At 51.1% G+C, this 22,289-nt stretch overlaps 1 protein-coding gene across 3 annotated transcripts in view; it reads left to right on the top strand.

Moving 5' to 3' along the window:
- The window catches only part of Tmco4 (transmembrane and coiled-coil domains 4), a 77,058-nt gene extending 55,188 nt beyond the window's left edge, over nucleotides 1–21,870 (top strand). For 2 of the 3 annotated variants that reach the window (XM_005081049.4, XM_021233530.2), the window contains exons 14-16: nucleotides 15,835–15,952; nucleotides 17,429–17,546; nucleotides 20,809–21,870. In XM_005081049.4, the coding sequence (XP_005081106.1) occupies nucleotides 15,835–15,952; nucleotides 17,429–17,546; nucleotides 20,809–21,213 (641 nt within the window). In that variant the 3' untranslated portion in view covers nucleotides 21,214–21,870. Of the gene's footprint in view, nucleotides 1–3,874; nucleotides 4,038–15,834; nucleotides 15,953–17,428; nucleotides 17,547–20,808 lie in introns of those variants that run through there. The other variant, XM_021233532.2, reaches the window with a different exon arrangement.
- Nucleotides 21,871–22,289: the final 419 nt, after the last annotated feature.

Genomic DNA, 22,289 nt, shown 5'->3' with positions numbered 1-22,289 from the left:
CGGGTCCCTAATAGAGGCCAGTGAGACTTTCTGAGTGTTTAGAATACACTGGGGATGGGGCAGGGGGGGTGCTGGGACACGGGGGACCGGACTGGTGAGACGGTTCAGAGAGAAAAGGTGCATGAGTTCAGTCCCCAGGACCCACACGGCAGAAGAGAACAATTCTGCAAGTTGTCCTCTGACCTCCACATACGCACCAAGGCACATGTGAACACACACACAATAAGTAAATAAGGGTCTAGAATGTGCTGGAATTTTCCAGGGTCCAACAGATGCGAGCTGGCATGTAGATGGGGTCACCTGTAATCCTCACTGGAGAAAACTTAGCCATCATAAAGGGCAAGGACCCCAGGTCCTCTTCCTTCCTGTCGCCATGCCTACCTGCTCACCATCCTAAGCCTGGGTTGCTGACAATGGGGCAGCAATCTCTAGTTGACCGCTATCTCGAATGGATTCCTTACCCTCTTTCCCTGCCTCCTGTTCTGTGTCTAACTCATTCCAACTCCCTGTCTGGTTCCAGAAGCCCTGGTTATATAGCACCCAGTTAATCCGCACAAAGGGAGAGCCTCTCCTAGTTGCAGGCAAGCTGTTGTGATCTGAGGGGTTGAAGAGAAGGATTTACTCTAGTACATCAGGGTCCATGCTTTCTAGAGTCCCCTGAAAGCCAGTAATGATCTGTGGTTGTAAATCCCAGAGTCACCCAGAGCCTGTAAGCATCTTCCAGGCCCCCCTTCACCCTCCCAACACCAGCTCATCCTTCCTCTCCTCTCCCCACGATGCGGGAGTAGACCATTGTCTTCATGATTCATGTCCCTTGTGGGGCGATGCTGTGGCCCTTGAGTGTTGCTGCACTGAGGATTGAGGGCACAGTTCCCAGGGGCCCCTCACAGCCTGACCTGCCCTTCCCTCGGACTCAACGTAACTATCCTCTTTTCAGATTAGTGTCACCTGCAAGCCCCTTGAGCACAGGGATCTGTCTCACGGACTTCTTAGCCCCCTGTACCTGGGATAAATCCATCAGAGTGTGTGCTCTGTAAGTGATTTGAACTTGAGGTCTACCAAGCCTTCACAGTGTATCAGTCAGGATAGATCAGGTTATAGGGTAGTGACAAACGTCCCCAATTATTTTTTTACTTTATAGTTTTCTTGTGTGTTATGTTATATATTCACGTTTGTATGTATGTAGGATACACATGCATGTATGTATGTGTGTGCATGTTCATGTGTAGGCCCAAGGTTGATGTCTGGAATTGTCCTCAAAATACTCTTTCATCCTTATTCATTGGGGCTTGGTTCCTCCAGGAAACCCAGAGCTTGTTGATATGGCTACTCTCACTAGACAGCTCTCTCTGGGGATCCTCTGCCTCTACCCCCTGAAGCTGGAGTCATGGATGGGCTGCCAGGCCCACCTGGCATTTACCTGGGCTCTGGAGATCTGAACTCTGAGCACTTTCCCTAACCCCAACACCCCCCACTATGTTTTACTCTGTTTATGTGTATGAGTGTTTTGCCTGCATGTTTGTCTGAGTCCCGCCTGAGTGCCTGGTTCCCCGGGGAGGTCAAAGGAGAAAGTAGGATTCCCTGGGACTAGAGTTAGAAACAGCTGTGAGCCACTATGTGGATGCTGAGAGTTGAACATGGGTCCTCTGGGAGAGCTTCCAGCGCTCTAACCACTGAGCCATCTCTCCAGCCCAACATCCCCCACTCTTAAAGCTGCAGAATGACAGAGAGTTTCCCACTGGTGTTGCCTGTCCACTGTGGGTTGGCAGGTATGCTGCTAGCTGTAGTCACTCAGTCTAATACTTCACTATGTGACAGTCACTCTTTTAACTTGAAGTGACACATGCCACATTCCATTGACCAAAGCAAGGAACACAGACATCCTTAACATGGAGGAGGGACAGGTGGGGTGGCCTCCTACCAAGTGCTCAAAAGGCTGAAAGTAAGGACCATCTGAACTGTCTTATTCTTACATCTACTATGGGGCCCCACAGTTCCCCAAGAACAACACCACGGGCAAACTCTGTTTCCTGAACCCCCACTAGAAACCAGCAGCCAGAAGGCCTCGGTGGGACCCCGGCTTCTGCAATGAAGTCTCAGCTAAGGGGTCAGCCAAGGCAACATGGCCCTGTCCTAGTCACTGTTCTGCAGCCGTGAGGAGGCACCATGACCAAGGCTACCCTTATAAGAAGGCATTTAACTGGGGGCTGGCTTACAGTTTCAGAGGGTTGGTCCATGAGCATCCTCAGAGGGTGGGAAGCAGGCAGGCAGCTTTACATCCTGATCTGCAGGCAGCAGGTGGGGGGTAGGGGGTAGAGGGGTAGGGAGTGGGGGTAGGGCGAACACTGGACCTGACATGGTCTTTTGAAACCTCAGAGCCCACCCTCTGGTAACACACTTCCTCCAACCAGGTCCCACCTCTTAATGCTTCCAATCCTTTTAAACAGTTCTACTCGCTGGTGACCAAGCATCCAAGTGTCTGAGCCACAGTTTCTTTGTCCGCCATAGAACTTCTTTCCCTAGCGTTCTCTCCAAGAACAGTCCTTCCAACTTGGAAGGTGTGGGAAACCTTCCTTGCAAGCGAAGCAAGCCCTGAGGCCCTTAGGGAAGAGCCTCAGTATGTGGTGCCAGGAGCCCAGAAGCCCAGCCACCAGCTCTCCGGCAGCACCCAGGGAGGATATCACCAGCAAAGGGGCAGAGCCAAAGCCACCGCCCCAGTCTTGGGTCCCATAAGACTGGGAGTGGGGCCGGGCAGATCCCAGCCAGAACAAGAGCTGCTTTGGTAGTGGTCAGCTCTGGACTGTGCCCAGTGTACAGGGAATCAGAGGGGATGGGCTGGTGACAGCCACTGGAGACGTAGGGCACTAAGGGAAGGGATAGTATATAACAGGAATGGCTGCCACAGTCCACGTGGGAAGGCCCAACCCTCTGCTCCCTCATCAGACTACAATACACATCCTCAGGTCTGCCCCAAGCCGAGACAGGTAATCCTGCCTGTCTTCTGCATACACATTGGGATTTAGAGACGGTGAAGTAAGGACTGGAGAGGCGGCTCGGTAGATGAAGTACCTGCACTACAAGCACACAGGCCTGAATTCGATCCCCTGCACCCACATAAGAAACAATTGGCCATGGTGGTGTGTGATCTCGGTGCTGTGGAGGCAGAGGCAGGTGGAGGTGGATTCCTAGGGTCTGCTGGCCAGCCGGTCTAGCCAAGTTGTCAAGAGCTCAGGTAAAACAAGGTAGACAGTCCCTGAGGAGCGACACTGAGGTTAACCTCTGGACTCCACACACAAGTGTACACACACACACACACACACACACACACACACACACACACACGTTAAGAAACATGAAGACAGTGAAGGTGTACTCACTAGTGTCTTTCCCCAGTTCAGTTTGGCAGCCACTCCTGGTGAAGTACTTCCAACCACAGCCACATTCCAGGTCAGACCACAGTGGTATTCCCCTCCATTGGTTAATTTATGACGTGCTTACTGTGTGCCAAGTTCTGTACCAGGCTGTGTAGAGCTGGTAGAGACAGCCCCACCCTCATGGAGCTAAGTGGGTTGAAGTAAACAGCCCTCCCAGAGACGTAGGTTGGATCTTGAGAGTGCTGGGGGTGGGGTAGGGAGTCAGCAATGGGGGTGCCTGCCATCTAACCCAGCCGCTGGCACATGGCAGGTGCTTTAAAATGGGTGCTGTTCCTGCCTTGCATGTCACATTATTGGAAGCCATCCAGCTGAGGCTGACATCTCTTCACACCACACCCTGGAGTGTAGACCATTATTTCCACCCCTTCAAACACTGAGCATGCGGCTTAGGAGACAGCCACGGGATCGGCCTATCCATTTTGTCACCTCTGTATTTCCAGCTAACTGACTTACGGATGAGATCTATGGAGACAGCCATGAAGCATGCTGTGAGTTCTTCCTACAGAAGGAAACTACCAAGGTGTTGACTGAAGTTTCTGTCCTGCATGGTCCCACAGCCGCTTAGTCCCAAATAAACACACAGAGGCTTATATTAGTTATAAACTGTTTGGCCGATGGCTCAGGCTTATTATTGGCTAGCTCTCTCGTAATTATTAACCCATTTTTATTAATCTATGTATCTCCATATAGTCTTGGCTTACCAGAAATTCCCAGGCATCCTACCTTCCAAGTAGCTACACAGTGACTCCTTGGCTCTGCCTGCTACCTTTCTCTATTCCTGTTTGGATTTCCCACCTGGCTAGATCCAGCCTGTCCATTGATTGAAATAGCTTTATTCATCAACCAATAAGAGGAACATACATTCATCCACAGCACACAGAAAGACATCCCCCATCATCAAGGCCTTTGGAGGAGAGGGGCAGGGTCATGAGCCACCTTAGCCTAAAGGGCACCCACAGTGCACCAGATGGGGGCCAACTGATTGAGCCATTGTCCTAGCCTCCCAGTGACCCTGCCACACCAAGATGCTCCACCCTAAACTGCCTAGCAGTTCACATGGATTGTGTGAATACCTAGCCCCCCACTGCCCTCTCAAAACCCAGACAGGAAGCACACCTGCCAAGTGAGGAGGAAATGGGCAATGCCAGAATTAGCCAGGATAAACAGCATCCCTGCCCCCCACCACAACAGTGGTCTGTCTCCCAGCCAAGGGCACCAATTTGCTTTGGGAATGATGCCAGCTGGTGGCAGGGGTAAAGGCGATGGTGCCTGCTGCCAAGAAGAGCCTCCTCCATTGGAGCGCACACTAAGAGACCCTGGGCCTGGGATCATAATGGACCGTTCCTTCGGGTTTTTTTTTCCTATGTATTTGCTTTGAAAAGATTTTTAAAATTGGACAGTTGGAGAGGGAGTTCAGTTCAGACTGACTCATGCTAGCTAGCTCCGGCAGGAAAAAAAAGCCCTATGAACCAAGACATCAATTCCTGCCTCAGCTTATTTATGCATTTATTCTCCTCTTCATTCTAGAGGGACTTGAAGGGAATTAATTAAGGGCGCTACATATTGTCCCTATCTAGTGTGGCCCAGTCCATGCAGTCGGACTGAGCCAACATGCCTCGGGGCATATTTGCAAAGCAATTAAAAAGCTTGCTTCCGCTGGGCCCTGGGGTCCCTCTCCTCTGTCCGCCCGCTGGCTCCCCATCCCTTCCCCATCTTCAGACTCATCACCCTTCCATGTGTCTTCAAGACACAGGACAGCAGGGAGGTCACAGGAGTATAGGAGCACTGATTGTACAGTTTAGAGATTGGAATTCAAGCCCAGACTCTGCTGATTTCTGTCTGTGTGACCTTGACCCTGCAATGCTCCGAACATTAACCTGATTAGTAAAAATGACACCACTGCCTGTCATAGTTATTCTGAGTTTTAACAGCTGCTACCTGCTAGCTGTGAACTCTGGAACAGGCTGTGTGTAAAGGGCTTTGCCTGTTTTCTCTCACTGAGTAAAACCAACAGCCCTGACAGGTAGACATTGCTGCACCATGTTGGCTCTGGTTCGGTGAAGGTCAGAAAATGCATTAATGTGCGCAGCAGAGCTAGGATGTAACTTGGTGGTAAAGTGCCTACCTAGCATGCACAAGACCCCAAGTCCAACCCCCAGTGTCACAAAGAGAGGGGTAGGGTTGTATAGGAGATACCTATACCTATACCCCAGTGTCACAAAGAGAGGGGTGGTATAGGAGATACCTATACCTATAAACTCTTGCTTGAGTTTCCATGCAAGAGAGCAGAGCTTGAACCCAGGAGAGGTGCTCGTAGCCAAGCCTGCATCCAAACCAACTGTGCTGTCCCAGATGAGTAAGCAATTTCCACGTGTTTAGTCTCCTGATAAAAGGTCACTGGACTAGCCACACCATTAAATGGAAATGCATCTCTAAAGCAGTGTGGTACATGGTACGTGGCAGGCCAGGAAGCGGGAGACACGCAGGAGATTTGGCTACAGTTATTATTACCCTGTGTCTCACCATGGCTATTACTGAGATAAACACCATGACCAAAAGCAACATGGGGAGGAGAAGGTTTATTTCACATTACATTTTACAGTCCGTCCCTGAGGGAAGCCAAGGCAGGAACTCCAGCAGGGCAGGAACCTGGAGGCAGGAGCTGATGCAGAGGCCATGGAGGGGGGCTGCTTACTAGCTTGCTCCCCACGGCTTGCTGAACCTGCTTTCTTATAGAAGCCAGGACCACCATTCTGGGGTGGCACCGCCCACAGCGGACTGAGCCCTCCCACCCAATCATTCATCCAGAAGATCCCCACAGACCTGCCTGTAGCTCGAGCGTGTTTCCCAACTTCACTTCCTCTTTCCAGATGACTCTAGCTTCTGTCAAGTTGGAAGGGGAGTGAAAAAAGAGCAGGACACTGTGTTTTTCTCTATTATTAGCCTGTGCAATAATTAAGCTGTGAATTTAGCTATTAGCTTCCTCTTAGTCCAGACAAAAAACAAAAAAGTACTGTCCAGGAGACATGTGGGGACACGGAGATGCCAGCTCTACAGAGAACAAGGCCTTCCGTTTCAACCCAACCCCGGGCGGTCTATGTTGGGCCATTTTCTTACAGGGCTAGGTGCTCTGTTCAGACTTAATTAGCCAGCCGAACCTCACTCAGTGTCTCTGGCCTTTGCTCATTAGAAAGGTCGGTGTCGGCTCCAAAAGCTGTGGGCAGAAGGTCAGGCTGGCAAATCTGTATCAGCTTGAGCTGAGGCCTGTACTGGGGACTTCAGCAGGGACTTCTCAGATAATCACTGCTGCGACTTTTGGTGAGCGCCGGGAGACCCGAAGACTTAATTAGGCCACAAGTCTGGAATCTTCCGTCTAGTTGATTTTACATTTTGAAATCCAGTGGCTCTTAGCTGGTGCGGCTTCAGGCTGTCGTGTGCTAATCACAGACTCAGAGAGCATGGTGTGGAGTTAATCAATCCTGCCTGGCCTCTGCAGAGCTCTGATGGAGATACTGACGGCCCCCTCTCCAGTGTGCCAAGGAGTGGGGGGAGGCTAGTGTGTACAGAGCACAGAACCACAGGGCACAGCCATCCAACAGCCTCCCTTCTACCTGGCAGCATCTCTTAGGGTAACTCCCCTTCTGCTCCCCCCAATCCCTCCCGTTACCCAGGCTCCTCCTCTTCTCCCCCCCACCCCCACCTCTGACTATTATCCCTGTTCTCAAAAGAATTTAAGGACTCTGTCACAGAGTATTGGTCTGGGAGGCCCAGCAGGTCCGCCCCTTGCTAACACCCACATCAGGGTTCCTCCTAGTGTCCCATAAGGGTAGTGCTTAGCTCTGTATGGTGTACCTTCCCTGCCTTCCCTGCCAGCTCCCAAGAGACCCTCAGTGCTGTGTTCAGCTCATCTCCATCTTGGTGTGACTTTGGGGGCACACTTCACAGACAAGGAGGGCCCAGCAGCCATTTGCTGTGACCCAGTCTCCGAGGCTAGCTTCTAGAAGCACGTGCTGGAGAGGGTGCCCTGCATTAAGAGCCTGCACAGAACTCAGCAGGTGTTCAGATTTCCTGAGAAATGGCCACCAGTATGATCCTTGCTTTTGTTTCCCTGGATAGCCATTTACTATGCACTAAATCTACTAAGCGGGGAAGGATTGATATTGACCTGTTGTTGATGGACAGCTGTTCCCAGACAGCCTCCCATAGAACCATCCCGGCTACCTGCAAATTCAGGGTTCTTGGAACTTTTTCCAGATGAGAATATGACAGGGTGCGGTATTAGTCTCGGTTGTGACCCAAATACCTGACAAGTGGGGGTTTACAGGAGGAGGGTTTATTTTTGGCTTGTGGGATGAGGGCAGTCTATCAGAGAAGAGGAAAAGTTGCAGCCACGCTCGAGGCAGAATCATTTTCTCTAGGCTTAAGGGTTAGCCACCAATCACTGAAGGCTCTTCTGAGATGGCAGCCAGGAGTTAGGTCCACGGATTCATTTGTGTGTTCCAAGGACATTGAGAGACACAGGTTGTGCTGGGTCTCCTTCTGTTATCCAGAGCTCTGCATCACAGGGCTTCTCAGGCAAGAAATAAGCATTGCTCTCCACCAACAGCCATGTCAGCCATTCCACAAACAGTAAAGATCTGCAAAGCTTCGGCCTCATTGCTACTCAGGCAGGAAGCTGAAGGGAGATGAATATGTTCAAGTCCAATCTGTACAACAAAGTGAAACCCCATTTTCTTTAAAAGGAGGAGCTAGGTCTGGTGGTGAACACCTTCAATTCCAGCCCTGGAGAGGCAGAGACAGGTAGATCTTTATGAGTTTGAGGCCAGCCTGGTTTACAAGAGTGTGGTCCAGGCCAGCCATGGCTACATGGTGAGATCCTTTCTCAAAAAAATAAATAAATAAATAAGAATAAATAAGATAAACTATATACAAGGGGAAGAGGCTGCATGTATTTCCGTGGTAAGGAATCCACATAGCATGTGTGAGGCCCTGGGTTTGATCTTCGCTTTGCCAAAACAAAAGAACAAAACTAAATAAAGAGTGGATGTGGTAGCTCACACTTGAACTCAGGGGGAAGAATTGCTGTAAATTCAAGGTCAACCTGGGCTACATAGGGAGCTCTAGGCCAGCCTGGGCTACAGATGAGCTCCTGTCTTAAAGAAAGAAACCGGGCTATGGTGGCACATACCTTTAATCCCAGCACTGGGAGGGAGAGGCAGGAGGATCTCTGTTGAGTTCAGCCTGGTCTACAGAGCGAGTTCCAGGACAGCTAAGGCTGTTACACAAAGAAACCCTGTCTCAAAGAAAGAGAGAGGGAGGGAGAGATGAGAGAGAGAGAGAGAGAGAGAGAGAGAGAGAGAGAGAGAGAGAGAGAGAGAGAGAGAGAGAGAGAGAGAGAGCACAACTGTGAGAGCAAGAGAGACATAAAGTGAGGGGCAGGCAGAAACAAGTCTGTGTTAGCATAATTAGCATATTTCTGGAGTGGCAATTGTGCAGACTAATTGGCTTCCTGGATAACTTACACTATAAATTCTCCCATTACAGAACCCCCATAAGTGCTAATGAAATTGCAGCAGATACTCCTTGAAATGCTGAACTGAGCCCCCATGAGGTGAAGAAACAAGAAAGGAATAGAAAATCAAAGTATTGGAAGGTGTCGGGATGGTGTGAGAGCACAGGCTTAGGAAGCTGAGGCAGAGGAAAACAAGCTTTGGGCTCATACCTGATGCTTAGAAAAACAGCTCCTTACAGTTATTAAAGTCATAGATTTAAAGACTGAAAGTAAGTAAAAAAAAAAAAAAGAGCCAGAGGTGTGGAGGCACATGCCTTTAACACCAGTACTTGGGAGGCAGAAGAGACATGCAGATCTTCATGAGTTGGAGGCCAGCCTGGTCTACTAACTGAGCTCCAGGTCAGCCAGGACTACATAGAGACATCCTGTCTCAAAAAAAAAACATGTAGAAATAAGCCAGAGGCCTGGCAGCTCAGAGCCTTTTGACCCCAGCACCCAGGAGACCAAAGCAGGAGGACCCGAGGTGCGAGGTGCGCAGCCACCACCGCCACCACCCCTCAGGCAAATAAATTCTTAAGATAAGGGCAAAAGGCCACATTCTTTGCCACAGCAGCACAAGAATGGAGTCTGGCCCGGTTGCCAATCGTGTTCCCCTCTGAAACCTCTTGAGCTGGGCCTCCATGTTCCACATTGCCCTCAGCACTATTGTCTTCCAAGCGCCTACTAGGGTGGCCCATTAAACCTCACAGCACTCAACCACTTTCCTAGTCCAAAGTCCCAGGGTCTCACACCTTCCTCCAAAGGACAGCGTAGTCAGGACTGTCACAGCAATGGCCCACTCCCTGGAACCAGCGTCTGTCTTAGTTTTTTTCTTGCTGTGATGAGACACCGTGACCAAGGCAATTTACAAAGCAAAGCATTTAGCTTGAGGCTCCCAGTCCCACAGGGTTAGCAGACATGGCGCTGTAGCATTGCTGGAGCTCACATCTCAATCCATTCAATCCACCAACGAGGCAGAGACAGCTAACTAGAAGTGGCCTGGGCAAAGCCCACCCCCAGTGGCACACCTCCTCCAGCAAGGCCACACCTCCTAACCCCTCCCAAATGGTTCCTGTGGCTGCAAACATGAGGACCTGTGTTCAAATCCGTATAAGATAGCACATCTGTGACAGAAGACAGGTGGGGCCTCAGAGTTTGCTGACCAGGTTCAGTGGCACCAGGTCACAGATCCCGTCTCCATGGATAAGGAAGACACCCAGCATCAAGCTCCGGTCTCCTCACACTCACACACACACATGCATGTACCACACACACACACACACACACACACACACACACACACACACAATTCTTTTAAGAAAAGAAAAGGGAACCAGACGTGGCGACTCATGCCTTTGTTCTCAGCACTCTAGAAGCAGAGGCAGGGGGATCTCAATGAGTTCTATATAATGTGTTCTAAGCCAGCAAGGGGCTACATAATAAGACCCGGTCTCAAGAGCGGGATGGGGAGTTGGAGAAACTGCTTAGCGGTTAAGAGCATGTAGTGCTCTTTCAGAGGGCCCAAATTTGACTCCAGTACCCATGTCTGGCTGTTCACAGCTGCCTGCAACTCTGGCTCTGGGGGCTCTGACAGCTTCTTCTGGCCTCTGCTGGGCGCTACACTCATATGCACGTGCACCTGGACATACACATATGTAATTTCAGAGATACTAATAAAAGCAAGTATTTCTTTAAAGATTTATTTGAATAGCCCAACCCTAGAATCCATACATTCCCAATTGGGCTGAACATTAACTTGGCTGTCCCCAGACACCAGCAGAAACACACAGCCAACAGTGACTCCGTCAGATGGCCCTTTCATCACCCACGATAACACACAATCCACAATGGAATTTGATGCGATTTATTTCCCAGCCCTGAAACTGTACCCACCAGTTGCTTGAACGGAGTCAAACCTAACCTCAGCCTGCCTGGGGAGCAGCCAGGAGAAGCCAGGTGAAGCAGATTGATTTTGAGGTTCCTGGGGTGCAGTCATAGCTGTCTCACCCTGTGTGGCATCAGAGAACAGAAATGAAAGCTTAGTGGTCCCCTTGAAGAATCCGTCCCAAATCCTCATCAGTAGGCAGAACAGGTTCCTCTAGACGGTGTCCCGCCCACCGGTGTGAGCTTCCCATGGGGGCAACACTGTGGTCAGAGCACGGCTTCTCCCAACTCATCTCTCTCGCTTTGTAGTTTCTGCTTCCTCTGTGGAGCATGTGTGAGCATCTTTTCAATGGACTTGACTTGTGTTAGACACAGCTCAGATCATCTCCAAGGCCTTTCTTGCAAATCCCCAGCCGGCAGACGACGACGCCCCCCCCCCATTCCCACCTTATCACTTTCTGCACACATGAACCCCTGGCGGGAGGGAGAGGATCCATCCACTTTGTAGGTCTGACTTGAGATGCTCTGGGCTTTCCAGCTGAGAAAGTCTCATTACTGGCAACGTGCCGGGCATGTGGGAGTGCGCTTGTGCCTCCCTGGCCATTTGGGGAGACACCAAAAGCTCCATGAGCTCATTGGTTTCCCTTTAACAAGGCCCGCTGTGGGAACAGGGAGACTCACGGAGGTCAGAGCAGCCATAGCGCTTTCCATGGGTGAAGCTGGCCCCCTGTGACACCTTCTTTAAAAGTTTGGTTTTAGAATTTATGCATACATAGTTTTCAAGGACATCACTGGGAAAAGGGTGTCCCTTCTGGGTCCTGGATGGGTTTTGGAAAAACTGAAGCCAGCCACCTCTAGACTTCTAGGAGTGCCAAGTGATGAAAGTGCCATCCCAGCAGTCGGGGGGGGGACTTGGGGGCGTGAACTGATTGCAAAATGCTGGCAAAAGTGAAGGAAGAAGCTGGGCATTGGTGGCGCACACCTTTAATCCCAGAACTCGGGAGGCAGAAGCAGGCGGATCTCTGTGAGTTCGAGACCAGCCTGATCTACAAGAGCTAGTTCCAGGACAGTCTCCAAAGACACACACACACACACACACACACACACACACACACAGAGAGGTGCTGGTTAAGGTAGAGGATCCAAGTTCAGTTCCCAGCACCCACATCAGGCAACTCACAACTGTCTATAACTCCATGGGATCCAGTGAACACCCTTCTAGTTTCCAAGGGCACCTATACAGACAACTCTTGTATATGTTCACATACAAAACACTTAAATAAAAATATTTTAGGAGATTTATGAATAACAGTTAAATACTCTTCTATGCCCTGTCAGCAATTAGCATTCTCCAATCACTTTGTTGGGGTTTTGTTTTGCTTTGTTTTGGAGTTAGGACTTCATGTATCCCAGGCTGGCCTAGAACTAGCAATATAGCCAAGGATGACCTTTGTGTTAGTTGGTGTTTCATTGCTGTGAGGGGACACCATGACCAGGACAACTTACTAAAGTAAGCATTTAATTGGGGGCTTGCCTGCAGTCTTAGAGGTTCAGTCCATGATCATCATGGTGGGGAGCATGGCAGCATGCAGGCCGGCATGGTACTGGAGAAGTAGCTGAGAGCTACATCCTGACCTGCAGGCAGCAGGCAGAGAGCCAGGAGCCTGGAAGCCAACCTCCAGTGACACACCTTCTCCAACGAGGCCTAACTCCTAACCAGTCCTTCCTACACAGTCCACCAACGGGGGACCAAACATTCAAATATATGAGCCCATGGGGGCCATTCTCATTCCGACCTCGACAGCCTTGAACTTCTGATCCTCTTGCCTCTGCCTCTCAGATGCTGGGATCACAGACATCCCGCCAGCACGCCCAGTTCATCCGATGCTGGGCGTGGAAGCCAGCCGCATCCTCAGCATTGGCTTCCATCTCTAATGCATGGCTCCTGGGCTAGAGTAACAGAATTGGTGAACACAGAAAGAGAAGTGGAAGGGAAGCTGCCTGCCCAGACCTGGGACCACAGGAAGTCCCGAGAATGAGGGTGAAGGCCTGACTGACAGGCTTTCCTTTTCCAGGGGCGGCATGACGCCTCCTTACTGCCAAAGTTATAGCAGGATTGAAGGGCCGCCCACCCCCATGGTGACAGCAGAATAAGAACAAGATCTAAGGAGATGTTGCAAAAATGAGAAGCCCAAGCACAAAAGCTGCCCGTGTCTGTGACTTCTGAACTTGAAGTCACCCTTTTCTTCAAGAGCATGGATTTTTATAAGCTTGTGTGGGGGCGGGAGGGTGGAAGGCACATGCTTAGCGTCCTCAGCCCTGTAGGTCTGTAGCCAATACCTCAGACTGTCACAGGAGGGGAAGTCTGAACCAGACAATGACTTTTAGCAGACACTGTCCCCACAGCAAAAGAACACCAGGGCCATTAAATGCTCATCTCTGACGTCTTTATTTTTTTACATTTATTTACTTTGTGTTTGGGGGTTGTGTATGTGTGTTGTATATGTAAGTGTGTGTGCTGTGTATATATGTGTGTGGGTGTATTATGTGTGTGTATGTTGTGTATGTAGGGGGGGTTGTATGTGTGGGCTGTGTTTGTGTGTTGTATATGTGTGTATATGTGTGTGTTGTGTATGTATGTGTGTTGTGTGTAGATGTTGTTTGTGTTGTATATGTGTATGTGGGGGGATGTGAGTTTGTGTGTGCTGTGTATATATGTGTGTATGTTGTGTATATATGTATATATGTATGTGTGTGGTGTATGTATGTTGTGTATATATGTGTATATGTATGTGTGTTGTATGTGTATAGGGGTGTGGGTTTGTATGTGTTGTGTATGGATGTGTGTGTTATGTATGTATGTCTGGGTTTGGTGTGTGTGTCTGTGGGGAGGATGTGTGCGAGCATATATGCAAACATGCATGCCTCTGTTCCCATGTGGAGATGAGAAGACAATTTGACTTGGTCTCTCCCTCTACCATGTGGGTTCCTGGGATCAAATCAGGCACTTTTTACCTACTGAGCCTTTGATTTTGAAAAGTGGATGCATTCTGTACTGTCTGCACCTCCTGACCCACAGATCACGTGTCCTTATGAGGGGCTGCTAGACACTGAAGGTGCAACCTGATAACGATTTTTTCCAGTGCAGAGACAGGAACACAGGACCTTGCACAGGCTACACAAGCACATTAACCCTGAATGATGATCCCAACCACTCATAGGGATGTTTCTGTACCTTGCCTGGAAAGCCTAAATTATTTTAAGGGATGGGCTAATTGATTATATTCTGGGCTGGCCTTGAACTTGCTATATACCAGAGGATGGCCTCGAACTCTTGCCCCTCCCACCTCCACCTCGGCAGTGCTGGGATCACAGACGTGTGACACCATGCCCAGATTCAAACAGTAGATTGATGCTGTGCCTTTCCCACAGCCCTTTTTCCCAACGCTGCCTCCTCCGCCTGTCCTTTTCACTTCTGGAACCTTCAGAGGGTGGGTAATGGCCTCTGACCTCCCGTCCAGGATTCCACGGTGGTGGTTCTTGCCAGCTTTCCTTAGCCAATGTCTGTGTGTTGCTAAGAACCTGTCTTGTAGCTTGTGTCCACGTTTTACTCCCATGCAGAGAGCAAATCTTTTGAATGCAAACTTATCAGAGAGTAGAGAGAAGGAGTTTGTGAGACAGCTGCCGACTGGGCTTCAGGAGTGGATACAGAGCATCAGTGAAACGCATGTCCAACTCAACCTTGTTTAAGTCAACTCTGGGCTGCCACAGGAGGGTCAGGGGCAAGTCTTGGTTCAAGGTCAAAGCAGTTCAAGTCTTGGTTCAAGGTCAAAGCAGTTGCCTTTTTAGGCTTTTCTCTGTGGCTCTCCCTGGATCTAACAGTTGCTCAGAAATCCTGCTATTGTCCTTGTTGGCCACAAGGAGGTGTAGCACTCCACCAGCTGTCCCATGGCAGAAAGGCCACTCTAGGGAGATGGAATTCCCTTGGGCAAAGGAGGCACCCGAATGGTGACCCCAGAGGTCCTGGCCCAATGGTGACCAGAGATCACACAGTTGACACTCTCAGTTACTGCATCAGAAGAGAGAACGGTCTAGGGACCTCACAGCTATCCAGGTACTCTGAGTTGTAGCACATGCTGGATTCTCTCTGGCTTTGTGGCCTTGGGCTGGTGCCATCTTCTCTCTGAGCCCATTTCCCCATCTTCCAAGGGAAGGTTTCAGAATGAGAGAGATGACAGGCCATCAATGGTCTCAGTGGGCGTGAGCTTTTGGATAATGGAAAGATGCCCTGGTTCCAACTTGAGCCGTGTTACTTGCTGTCTGTGTGACTGTGCAAATGTTTACCTTAACTGTGACAGTGACATTTTACAGGAATGATCAGGCATGTATGAGTCTGACTCACCACCTGGAACCCATTGCCGTGTGTGTGTGTGTGTGTGTGTGTGTGTGTGTGTGTGTGTGTGTGTGTGTGTGTGTGTGTTGGGATATTTGTTCTTACTGACACTCCAAGATTGTTAATTAAGTTTGCCTTGAATCAGGGGATGGAGTCAGAAACTGGCCGACGGGAATTAGCCGTAGAAATTTTGGAGGACCCACATAGGGAAGCTGAGGGAGATATAGTGAGGGGTTCAGCAAATTCTCAGCCCTTTCAATCTGGGAAGTGTGGAGAGTGGGGTCAGCTGATCATCCCTTCATTGCTCTTTGGATCTATCGAGTTTTTACCCTGATATCTGGCTCCCAAGTTTTTATTAATAATAGAACAACATAGGTAAATGCTTCATGTGTGTATCCATATGTAAGTGTGCATGTATATATGTGCAACGATGATTGCCTTTATCATTATCAAGTCCCCTGCCACCCTCCACCTTTCCGCATCCCCTCCCATCCACACACCACCCTACCCCGCCCCACCAGGACCCACTGTGACATGGAACACTGACAGGCTCTGCTGGGCTCTCTCACCAGATTGCCAAGGGATCATCGAGGATGTGGTCCTTCTGGGTGCACCGGTAGAAGGGGACCCCAAGTACTGGGAACCGTTCCAGAAGGTGGTGTCTGGAAGAATCGTCAATGGCTACTGCAGGTCTGTCTGAGCCTCATGCCATTGGGGAGGAAACAATATTTTCTGAGGACCTAGTACCCTCCCATAGCCTCGCTGAACACTAGAAGCCTCTATGCTAGAAGATTCCAGAAGCTGGCCACTGGCTGTTATCACTGCAGCCAGGACCGGGAGTTCAGACCTGGGAGGCCATCCCACCCTTCAGGATGGCCATTGACAGGGTCTTGCAGGATTCACCCTTGTGTCAGGCCCTAGGATGACTCTGCAGATCATGGGGGGGGAGCATGGGGGTCGCACTGAGACTGAAGCACACGAGAGACCCAGATGGGAGCCCTTTGGGGCTGAGGCATGCACGTGTGCGCCATTGGCAGTGGAGGTGTCTGGCTCCGCTTTGGGAACACGATTTCTGAGCAGGGGCGGGAAGACAGCAGAAGCAGCTGTCAATGCAGAGAGCCAGCACCCTGGGCAACAGGCCCTCTGGCAAGCCGGAGGACCTGGGGGCAGACTTGGGTAGCAGCCCTGTTTGAGCCTGAGGAGAGGCCCTCAGAACTTCATCCTGAGCAGTAACCTCAAGCCCCCAGAAAGCAGCCCCACCCTAAGCTTGCAAGAATAACTTGTATTGCACAGGCTACAGGCTGGTTAGCTGTAAAATTCCCAAGCCTCAAGAATTCTGAACCCCACCACAGGTCCCAGGAGTTTTGAATAGGGGACCTGCAATGAAAACATAGGATGATGACCAAGTCACCTGGAGAAGGTGATATTCTAAGCTCAAAAATCAAGGGCAGGAAGGTGACCATTATCTTTTTGAGGCAGGCTCTCACATAGCTCAGGCTGGCTTTGAACTCTCTAGATAGCCAAGAGTCCTCCTGCCTCCACCATTCCCAGTGTTGTGATGCACAGACATGCACCACCGATGACGCGATGCTGAGGATCAGAAGCAGGATTTGTGCATGCTAGGCAAATACCCTGACAACCGAGCAGAGTGCTTGCGCAGGCCCCAGGGACCCAATATTACAATGTAAAGAAAATATGTATGCATATAGAATACATACATACATACATACATGAGAAGGACATGGGGGAAGTGGCTACAGGTTTGAGCCAAAGTACACAGCCCACACTCTAAGGCCACGCAGGGCTCGTAAGTCAGATCTGGAGGGGCAGTGAGCCAGAGGCTCTGGGTGACAACTGAAGGCAGAGGAACAGACAATAGAGGGCCTGTGATAGATGAGCCTGCAGGAAAAGAGCACACGGTGGGATTTGAAGGGATTTGTCTCAGGAGGAGGAAGGAGGAGTCACCAGCTGCAGGTCAGAGCATCTAGGAGCCCCCTCTGGGGTCCACATGCCATCCCAAAATCTGGAGGTTGAGGTGGGAGGATTGTGGGCTTGAGGCCAACCCAGGCTACACAGTGTCCAACTGTGCCCAGTTGCTCAGTCGCCCAGGGGTCAGAGGCCCAACCTGCCCGGGCTCAAGCCGATGGTGCCTGTTTCTGCCTGCAGGGGAGACTGGTTGCTGAGCTTCGTGTACCGCACTTCCTCCGTGCAGCTCCGGGTCGCAGGCCTCCAGCCGGTGCTGCTGCAGGACCGGAGGATGGAGAATGTGGACCTGTCCTCAGTGGTGAGTACTGGTCTCTCCCTCCAAGGGCTCCCCATTGGCCTGTGTATGGGGGACGCCAGGTCACTGCAGCACTTGGAGATAGTACCTGCATGTACCTGCCTCCTCTGGGCTCCAGGCCAGTCTTTCCCCCTTGGCTGTAATCCTCAAGCTGCTGCCAGGCAGAAACTGTTGTGTCCCATTTCCAGACAAGGACATCAAAGCTTAGGAGAATCCCTGTCTCCCGACTAGCAATTCGTAGGGCTGGATCCAAACCCCTGGAGCCTTCACATTACCACCCTACCCTCCCCCACCCCTGCACCAAAAACCAGATCACCAGTCAGGGCTGCCTGCCCCCCCCCAGCCCAGCAAAAAGCAAAGCAAACAGGGGACTCAGGTTCAGGACATCCGCTAGACTCAAAGCCGTGGACCCTGGTGCTGACCAAGCAGAACATAACCCAGCAGTGGGCCCATCCTGTGGGGAGTCTCCTTGAGATGCAGGGGCCAGGGCCCTGAACTCATGAATGCTCCTACACTAGCCCCCTCCTCTTCTGGTTCCACACTGGCTTCACTTCTTCAGTTTGGAGGCTAGCTATTCACAGACCTCTCCCTCCTCAAACACCTTGGCTTTGGCTCAGCTCCTGCCTAATAATAGCTCTTTATCACATTAGGGGCCTCAGCAAAGCGGTGCTTTCCTCCTCTGACTAATTAGAGGCAATTAGCATTGCCTTTGTGTCCCTAGCTTTCCTTGGCAGCCCGCTGCTGGAGGAGGGGCTGGCTGGGCTCCCTTGGTAGGACTTGCTTGGCAGCTCCCTTTGCACCAGCAACTACAGGCCTGTCCCATCCCTCTTCCCTGTGGCAGGCAGGGACCTTCTCTGGGGACGTCAGGACTGTGGGGATAAAGGGATCCCGGCTAGGACGCCTCTCTGGGCTGCAGCAGGTGGAGGATTTTACCACCACGGGGCTCACTCACTGTCTGAAGCTATCCTTCAGGAAGCCCTGGTCCAGGACAAACCTCTCCATGTCTCAGAGGATGTACTTGGTTTCTAGAACTTAACAAAGGGCCAACCACAGAGTCCAACAGTTAGTAACAGTACCATCATCAGTGACAACAGCCACTGTGAATCAGGTGACCCTGCAAAAGTTCCCAGAAAACATACTGATCCATCATTCAGATGTGGAAACTGAGGCCATGGCGTATGACAAACATGAGTGTGTTAGTGACTTTCTGAGTCCCATGCAACCATGCCCCTTGGTGGAAATAACTGAAGTGGGGGTTTATTTGCACTCATGGTTTAGGCAGGGTTTAGTCTGCCAGGGCAGGGAGATTGACAGCAAAGGGGGAGGGAGGAGCCAGGGCCTGGGCATCACGCTCAGAGCCCACTTCATGTGAGCTACTTCCACACGCTTGTGCCACCTGCCTTCCTAACCCTCATCAACAATTTGCAGCCCTGCCAGCATGCCTGAGTCCACATGGTCTCCTGCTTTGCATTAGTGATGTCTGGCTGTGCAGAGCAGTGGGCAGGGCTTGGTGGGACAGCTGGGGAAATGGTCATGAGCTAAAAGCTTGAGTAAACATCAGCTGTGTCCACACACCACTGACCCACCTTGCCCTTGTGAGGCCCTCCGGCTGCAGACTATAAACACGGACTGCCAGCAACAATGACTCCATCTCGGGTCTCCTTAGAAAAGCAACTGGGGGACTGACTGTGCATGGCCAAGACCTGGACCAGCCTGTGGCAGAGGAGGCTGTAGATGTGATGGCCACCTAAAGTCAGATGACGATGACACTGCCCTTCCCGGCTGCCTGTTCCCACACAACCCTGGCACCAGTCCTTTCCCAGGATCCAAAAGGCTCAGAGAAGCAGCTCTTATTTCTATAGAGAACTGGTTAGCGTTTGTCCCTGGGCCTGAAGTGTCTGTTGGCTGGAATTTAGATGTAATAGCTAGAGCTTAAGCAGCTGCCTTGGGCTCCCAAACAGATCAGTCCAGCTAACTCCTCATCTTCATCTCCTCTTTGAGGCAAACTAAAGTCAGAGAACACATATTTATGCAGCACCTACTAAGCTCCAGGCACAGTGTGCTGCGATTTGCATTAGTGAGTACTTCTCACATCCCATTGAAATGGATTAGCACTGACCCAGACTGGGAAACATCTCCATAAGATGCCTTGGGGACTGGGGACATGGCTCAGTCAGCAAAGAGTGAGGGTCTGAGTGAGGGTCTCCAGAACTGTGATGGGGGGGCAGCACAGAGACTGGAGTGTCTCCGAAACTTGCTGGACAGACAGTCTAGATGTGCTCCCGGGTCAGTGAGAGACCGTCTCCAAAAAATAAAGTGGAGAGAGATTGAGGAAAACACCTGACCTTTGGCCTACACACACACACACACACACACACACACACACACACACACACACACACACACACAAGGATAGGATAAGAAAAGGCACTCATTCTCTAAGAAGCATGGGAAATAGTGCTGCTTCCTCTCTTCTTGGTCCCTCTGGACTGTTTTAAGTGAAAGCCTGGGACGAACAGAAAGTTACTCAACTTTTAATAGTGACAACTGGCATCCAGGCTGTGGTGCTGGCATCTGGTGGCAGCCTCTGACTGCATCATCCCCTGGTGGAGGGGCAAGCTGACCTTGTAACAAATCTGCCCTCGGGATGACATCTCTGTCAAGCCAGAGGCAGAGGCCTGGGCTCCCACCCATCTTCCCAAGGTCCTTCTTCTCAACACTGTTGTTTTGAGGTTTTTTTCAGCACACAATAAGGAGGGCAAGTGGGGAGTTCCTAGGAGGGGAACCAGGCTAAGTTAGGAGTGATGGAAATCAGTGAACAGTGAAGGAACAAAACCTTACGGGCTGTTACAGAACTTATTTCCAACTTGGGATTTTTTTTCTGGGGAAACCCTCCTAGCCACCCTATGGGGAAGCTACTCCTAATGCTCGGGGCACAAAGGCCACCCAAGATCCAACAGCTCCTGGAGAGCAAATACTGAGCCCCTCCCCTGCCTGCTAGCCATCAGGATGGGCCTCTCTGCCCAGAGGACCCACATAATTGGAAAAGGTTTCTTCAACTTTCCCTAGCTCAGATCCCAGAGCCCCTTCCCCCTACCCCCAGTGTACTCTAGACTTGAAGATCATTGATAATTGGGACCCTGGGTTGCTGAATAACTGCCCCTGAGGGTGGAGCTTAGCATGGATCCCAAGGAATTGCCCTGTCTACCTACCAACCATCCTGCCCACCTACCCACCATGGTCCTCACTCGTGGTCTCCCTGCAGGTCAACGGGCACTTGGACTATGCCAAGCAAATGGATGTCATCCTGAAGGCTGTGGGCATCCGTACCAAGCCAGGCTGGGGTGAGAAGGGTTTCCCACTGGCTCCTGGCAGTCTGCCCCAAGAAGAGCCTCTCCAGACAGTCACAGTCTCCACAGATGAGGCACTCCACCAGGATGGGCAAACCCAGGGACCTGGCCCAGGAGACAGTCTCAAAACCACCATACCTTCCAGTGTCAGGCAAGCCCAGATGCCAGCAGAGCTGGACCAATCCACAGAGGCCTTGCTCCCTGCTGCTGCCAGTCCAGCAGAAGGACCCCTGATCTGCAGCCATGGTGTGAGTTCTAACCCACTGGGCTGCCCTGACTGCACACCAGGGACCCAAGAGTCCTGTGCAGAACTGGATTGACCCCAGCAGGAGCCTGGACTATCTCTCCAGACTTCTGTATGCAATTTTCTCTAACACCTCTGAGCTCCTCAGAATGCTCTGGTGGTGTGGAATTTCCATAAGCACCTTCCTTAAATAGGAAGGGTCTAGAATGGAGAGCCATGGAGAAAACACTTGCTCCCTGAGGGAACACTGGCCATGTGACTTACAGCATCAACCCAGCTCCAGGCCAGTGTAGGCTCCCGCCCTCTAGGTCCCATCCAGAGGCCCAGGAGTCGCTGTGGAACTGGAGGTTCCCCCCGCCCTGTCCCCTTTCTCCAACTTCAGTGGAACCAAGTGTCTTCATGATCTTTTACCAACTCTCCAGGGCTGCCCACCAGCCCCAGGCCCTACCAGTGGGGCCTTCTCAGGTGCCAACGAGGCAGTTTCCTCCCTCTGCTCTTCTTGGGAGGTCTGATCAGCTCTCTCTGGCACAGGTGTGCGGGCCGTGTGCGCGGCATAACTTCAGGAGTAACTGAGACATAGGTATGATACGAACTTGTGAAACATGGTGGCCCTGGATGGAACCGTAGCAAGAGGACTAAAGGCAGAATTCCATTGGCATAGAGAGAAAGTGGGCTGGTGATATATGTGGATCACCAGAGAGGGACCAATAAATACCAAAGGCTTTTCCCCTGACCTTCGTGACCACCTTTTACTTTATACTGGGGAAACGGAGCCTCTGTGTAATTAGGAAAGCTGTTGAAGGCCACACAACTCATAGTGACTCCGTCACAATGAAGTCTGGCCAGTGGAACTTCAGACCCCAGTTCTAAGGCCCTGCATCTGCTTCCATGAGTACCTCTGGATGGCAGAGACAGAAGTGACCCATGGACAAGGAAGACCCCTCCAAGGCTGCGGGTGTTATAGTATTCCCACACTGGACGCCTCTGCAATGTGCGTCACGTATTCATTTTACAGACATCTACCCAACTCATGTTGTTTTTAGGACAAGCCGCTGTGCCCATGTGGAAAAGTGACAGTGATTTGTTTGGGGGAGGGCGCTGTCACAAAGTAAGCTGGGGACAGAGTCGGATCAGAGCCCAGGACACTTGGGT

This window comes from Mesocricetus auratus, unplaced genomic scaffold (assembly GCF_017639785.1).
Source record: "Mesocricetus auratus isolate SY011 unplaced genomic scaffold, BCM_Maur_2.0 Super-Scaffold_100014, whole genome shotgun sequence".
NCBI lineage: Eukaryota > Metazoa > Chordata > Mammalia > Rodentia > Cricetidae > Mesocricetus > Mesocricetus auratus.
The sequence above is the reverse complement of the archived record's forward strand: the minus strand, read 5'-3'. Positions and strand labels throughout refer to the sequence as shown.